A 6,295-nucleotide genomic window follows, 5' to 3' on the forward strand; every position below is an offset into this window, starting at 1 on the left:
TTTGATGTGTGTATTGCTTCTGACAAATCTATCTAAATCAATTTTTACATAGCACAACAAATAGAACAATAGTGTAGCCAATCAGTGATTGACAAACATGACAAGCCATAGTCAAGACAATCTTCTAAAAACAATTGCATTTTTTTTTCAATTAAAACTATTTTAAATACATTTTTTAAAATGTGTAATAAAATACTAAAACAGGGCAAGGCTTTGTGCACTTTACTGTACACACAGACATGAATGATGCTTCAAATTATTAAGCTTACATACCAAAATATCGTAGGCAACACTGCGAGCTTTAATGCTCATTTCCGATTTTTCCTCATTTTATTCGGAATCCAGCGAATATATGCACAGTCAGGCAATATAAAATAACTAAGACAAGGATACGAAATAAGAAAGCAGAGTTTTTAAGCACATGATATATCTATGTATATAGAGCTGTCATGTCACTGTAATACTTATAAGTTACACATCACTCTCCACTTGACTACCTTTCGAAACTTTCTTGATAACTTCCGGTATGTAAAATCTTTGAAGTGACTCCCATGAGCGCAGATTTGTGACAAACGTTTATCTACAGGGACGTAAAAGTCGCATGAATTTCTATATGACTGCCAGACTGACATCTGACCTGTATCAGATTAAGGACCACATAGGGAAGTGGCCCAAATCGGAATTGAAAAGATCAGATTCCATGTGGTTTGTGCTTTTCACACTGTCATGACAAAAACAGATCTGAGTCACATATGAGCAAAAAAGTCGAATTTGGGCCACATTTACCTGCAGTCTGAACAAAGCCATAGAGTCTTGCGAATGGGCTCTTTTGATTCGGGCCAGTTAACAACCACCCAGATTAGCCAATGCAATGAACTAACCACTCAGAACAGCTTAGGAACTGCGCATCAATTCCCATAGCATCTTAGCATTGTGGTGCAGTGTTTTGCATGGGCAAACACCAGCTATGTTCTCTTCAAAAATGTAAAATATAGTTTTTAAAGGTCGTCTCTCAGCTTATAATGAGAACTAGACTGAGTTAATTTACCGGCCCCTCCCAGCAGGTTGGTTGTACAGTAATCTGTTTCTAATCTTCTTAGCTCACACAACGTGAGCTCTGCAGTTTGAAGGTTTTGCCCACAATTTATACAGATCATTAACTATAGATGACACAAAATGGAGGCATTAGCAAATATAACATGCTGCCCCTGAGGGTGAGTGATTTTTTGTAAATACTTTCCAGCTGTAGCCTGATGATGATCATATTTGCCACTGCATTATCCACATGTAAGAATATAAATGTTTAATCAGTTGACATTTAAATTATTAGATCTTTAATTTAATTATTTGGAAGTTCAGCCATTTTTAATGCAGCTCTCATGGTTATGCCTGAATATTGTATTGAGCTGATGGAATGAGACCTTGTTTTAAAATTATACCTGAACTGATCTGTATTGAAACGGCAAAATGTGAATAACAAGCATCATGCCGTTGCCTGAGGAAAACGCAGATGAGCCTCCATATGCTCCGAAAGACGGTACAACAACTTTATACAAGAACACCCCGCTGAGTAGACGTCCCTCTATACTAACGTTTGGTTCTGAGCCTTTCATTCAGCAAACATTCTTCAAGAGGGAAGCAGACTGCACTTATGATCTTCCTCACCACAAGAACATTTATTCGGTTTCAGAGAGTGCAAGTGGCTCAAAATACGCCAGGAGAGATACAACAAGTGATGCTACAGCCCTCATATGTTGTGACACAGCAGCCAAGCATAAGTGTGGGCAATGGAAGACTCAAGAGAGGGATTTTACTGAGGATTCCTCATTATCCACAATTTCAAAGAAAAACAGCCAGCCGACCTGCTTTAATTCTGCAGACGTTGCTTATAAACCCCAAAAGGAAGCGTTCGCTTTTCAAAAGCAAGATGAAAGGCTTTCCTCCTCTACCTTTCATGAGCTTCTTGAGTCCTCGTGGATGTCTGCAAACTTGCATTGCTCGATGCTCCACTTCGACACAACTGAACAAGCCGTCTCTTTTGTGGAACATCAAACGCCCAACTTATCTGGATCCACCTCAGCAGATTCTTTTCTCGCAATACCTGTTGTCACTGAAAGTGAAAGGCACAGTTGCTACATTCCTAGAGGTATCAAAAGACAACAGCAGTTTCAGTGCTGTAATACAAGATTCAGCTCTAGTCAAGTCCCTAGAGTATCTATACATGGCAAACAACCAAACAAATCTGGACAAAATGAAGATTTTGTCAGAGACACAAGGCCTAATGGCAACAAAATGGCTTTTGAAAGCCCTACAGAGATTAACCCTCATAAAAGGCTTGAAATCCAAGAGAATTTGAGTCAGATGCACCCACTGGTGATTCATGGAAAGGATATAAAGAACCATACGCAAACTATGCAAAGAGTTCTTCTTAGAGGAGCATGCGAATGTCCTCCTGGACTGGCAGGAAGGAATGAACTAGTGTCTATTCATGGGCAATACCTTACATCTCATCAACACTCACCTTTTGCGAAGTGTAAAGCCTTGGCTGCAACAGAAGCTCAGATTTCTGCTCAGGTATGTTGGCATTCAAAATCCCGTAATGAAAATATCCTAAATGAAGCCTGCTGGGATTTATATCATTATATGGAACCAGTTCAAATGGAGAATTCCTTAAGAATTTTAAATGAACACTAGATTGTTATGAGTGCAGTTTACTTACAATGATTAATGAAAATTAACATAAAAAAATAGATTTAAAAACTCATTCCACCTCTGATTTCCTTTTGTTTTCCAGTAAGACGTTCCAGTATTCCAGAGTTCTGTTATGGATGAAAAATTATCCATTTTGACAGCTAAAATCTAATTAGAATTTGATTCTTATGGCCTAGCCACACTAGCCTGGTCCTACCAGACTCTCGTACATTTCATTTCTACAGAGAGTCTGGCTACTCCCCATTGACAAGCGTTAACTTCCTTGAAGGCGGTTACTCTGTTGAAGTTTAAAACTATTGGATCTGCCCAGAGTCACTCTGGAACATTTGGTGGAACAACCTCAACGTCATCGTTCTCAGCCACTCCCTCTGTTCGCTGATTGGACCGGTAACAAATTGGCCGGAGAAAACCCGCGAATATACCGCAAACCCAGACAATGTACTGAAGGAAAATGAAAATTGAGCAGAAGTAATTAGGAGGGCGGAGCCAGGCTACAGTCACACTGTCATAAATGGAGATTATTAATAAATTTAAAAAAAAAATTTAATTAAGAATGACAGTAAGACATTGCTATGATATATTACATTATTTTTTAAATTTATGTTTAGTTATATATTACTGGATGTAGCTATATATTAAGTGTACATAGGTGTGACGCATCCTTAGAACTCAGAATCCTTAGAACCCTACTTTGATGGGTCTGCTCAGCTCAGGGTCTTGGGTCTTGATAGGGTCTGCTCAGGGTCTTGATAACCTGACATCAGAACCTATTTTCAACCAAACAGAAATGTCTTGTGCCGGCTGGATAGATTCTTATTTGATTCCATTTGGATTGGTTTCCAAGAGGTGTTTTGAAGGGATAATATAATTTGATGAAATTTTAGAAAATCGAACACATCGTTAACATATTTCTATTTGTTTGAAAAGCTTGATGTGACACCAGAGGCTTGTGATGACTTTGATGAAAAGAAAATAGAAGAAAGGTAAAGAAAACAAACTCTGTATCTGTGTCAAATGCCTGTGCTTGTGAAAGCGTAATAAGTAACCCTTCTGATAGAGCTTATAAAACAATAAATATCTTACTTGTTGTAACTTGTACCTGTAATTTTGAGTTCAGCTGAATGGATAGAATTGAATGCGTTTTCGAGCCCATGTACTGTGTTTAAATTGAGATCAAGAGAATTATCTGGAGGTTGGGCCGTGAAATATGTATGGTGACTGTCATCACTGTAAATTTTTTTGCCAATTGTCACTGTGTGTTATGCAGGAGTGAGGATCTGTATAGGTTCCGTCTGCGGTTGCGCTGTCTTAGAATGTGGTCAAAAAGACTCCGGTTACTCTCTCAAGCCTGCTGTCATGACAGAAGACGGATTTTGAACAAAGCTCTGTTTGTTCTGAGATGGGCCGCAAAGATGCATTGTGCTCATACAGATGCAGTGGAGAGGAGAAGAAGTAATTTCATACTCTATCAGAGTTTTTACCAGGTGAGAAATGTGTACAACAGCCTAATACTCTATAATACACTATACCCTTGTGATAATGTATTTTATAAACAATGGCAGAGTTTCCTGAGAATATCCCTCAGAAATTTACAACAAAGTTGACTATGATAACTATGATGAACTACAGTGTTTGGATGGTCAAAAGGCATAATTCCTCGTGGGGCCCTATCATACACTCCGGTACACTGCAGCCCCAGGCGCGACGCAAGTGTCTTTTGATAGTTTCAGCCCGACGCAGTTATCATTTTCACGTCCTGCGCCACATTGTTTAAATAGCAAATGCAGTTGCGCCTATTTGTGCGCCCATGGGTGCGCTGGTCTGAAAACGAGGTGTGTTCAGGCTCATTGTTGGCGCGTTGCTATTTTGAGGCAACTGAATTAGACTGCGCCATTGACCAACTGAAACCTGGTCTAAAGTCAATGGCGCTTGGCGCAATATATATATATTTTTATTTAAAGGGTGCATTAGTAATATGCGCATATAGGCGGGTCCACAACGCGTCTACACTCTGCTTATTACACACACAGGGATGTGCAGCAGCACACAAACAAGCCAAATATTAGGATATATAAGGATTACAATGTAAAAGATTTATATTGTGTAGATAAAGATATGGTGGAATCCGGCTTGTCCCGTAGATGGTCTGCTTGCGCACTTTAACCTCGTGCACAAGCAGATCCGTTTCCTCGCTAGAGAAGCGTTAATTTTTTCCCCTTGCAAATTCCGCCATGTAAATAGCAATCCGCCATGGCGCTAATGCTACTGGCTTTTAAAGGGAATGGGATATGAGACTCTTATTGGTTTATTGCACATTACACTCAAAACACACCCATTAATCATTAAGAGAATAGGGACAACCCTTTTAGACCATGCGCCGGGCGCGCAGACTAGCAAAATTGGTTCACTTGCACCATGCGCTTTAGACCATGCGCTTAGATCGATAAAATATGGCCCATGGTGTTAGACAGTATTTTAAACGAACCATTTCAACTTCATATCTTAAAGTTAATAGCACATTCTGTTACAGTGGAAGAATCACTATGAGAGCAACACAGATGCTTTAAGAAAACGACTCATTCAGCCCAGCAGAACTATGTTTCTGATGACCACATGTTCCACCTGGAGGAACCCACGTTTGCTCAGAACAGCTGTGATTCATTATCAGTAAGAATCATCCCATAATCTGGGTCATATCTACAGTTACCTCACTATGAATAAGAGTTAATAGGGATGCCTGAGTTACCATCTTGGACAGGAATAAGGGTTTCTCTTTGCTAGCTATCATGAGTTTCATCTAAGTTGTGCATAACGTAGGTCCTGGCTGGTTTCTTACCTCTTTTTAGAAGCACCACTCTCCTTTTCTTAAGCACATGTAAGTATCTAGTTGTGTATTTAAGTGTGTCTGTATGTGCTTTACACCCTGCAGTCTATCTGTACTGTATAAGCACTGGCTGCTGTGGAGGCAGGTGTGTTTAAAACGGTTCTCTAGGAGACAGCAGGAGTGGTGGGCATGTGTGTGTTGGGTCAGACGACTCCGGAGCAAAGTCTGGACCCTGTGGATATTAACCTGGCAGAGAAAACAGCTGGCCACAGATCAGTACAGGTACAGATATTCTCTCAATGCTATATCCATGTCTGTGTCATGCTAGTGCAGTATATATTTTTTCAGTCTCCCGAATGTTTCAGTCTCTTTTTAGAATTTGCTATAACTTATCTAAATATCTCATAATGTTTCCCCTAGATATCAATGAGATCTCTGTCTTTCTTTAGAATGCATTTGTTAGCATCAGCATGGAAGAAATGGAAGATCCGTTACCATCAGAAGAAGCTGGAGAAGTTGAAGCAGTCCACTCAGATAAGCAACCTTCTTCACTCCTTCCATCGTTGGCAGAAAAGAGCAGAATCCCATCAAAGAGAGAGAGAAAAACAGTTAGTTTTGAGCCGGTAAGGGTCAATCTGCCTCTCACATCATCACCCTCATGTCATTCACTGCATGACTGATTTTCTGCCATGGAACACCAAAAACAAATGTGCTTTTAGGGGTACAAAAGTTTGTCACTGGGACAATACACTTAGTACA

At 39.8% G+C, this 6,295-nt stretch overlaps 1 protein-coding gene across 1 annotated transcript; it reads left to right on the plus strand.

Moving 5' to 3' along the window:
- Nucleotides 1-1,456: 1,456 nt before the first annotated feature.
- On the plus strand, nt 1,457-6,201 carry LOC130082032 (uncharacterized). The gene is made up of 6 exons (XM_056246780.1): nt 1,457-2,574; nt 3,640-3,695; nt 3,980-4,196; nt 5,243-5,379; nt 5,642-5,818; nt 5,986-6,201. Exons 1-6 carry the CDS (start codon nt 1,486-1,488, stop codon nt 6,161-6,163), a joined length of 1,854 nt encoding a protein of 617 aa, XP_056102755.1. The 5' UTR covers nt 1,457-1,485; the 3' UTR covers nt 6,164-6,201.
- The last annotated feature ends 94 nt before the right edge of the window (nt 6,202-6,295 follow it).

Source organism: Rhinichthys klamathensis, unplaced genomic scaffold (genome assembly GCF_029890125.1).
Source record: "Rhinichthys klamathensis goyatoka isolate OS25496 unplaced genomic scaffold, OSU_Roscu_1.1 h1tg000040l_1, whole genome shotgun sequence".
NCBI classification, from domain to species: Eukaryota; Metazoa; Chordata; class Actinopteri; order Cypriniformes; family Leuciscidae; genus Rhinichthys; species Rhinichthys klamathensis.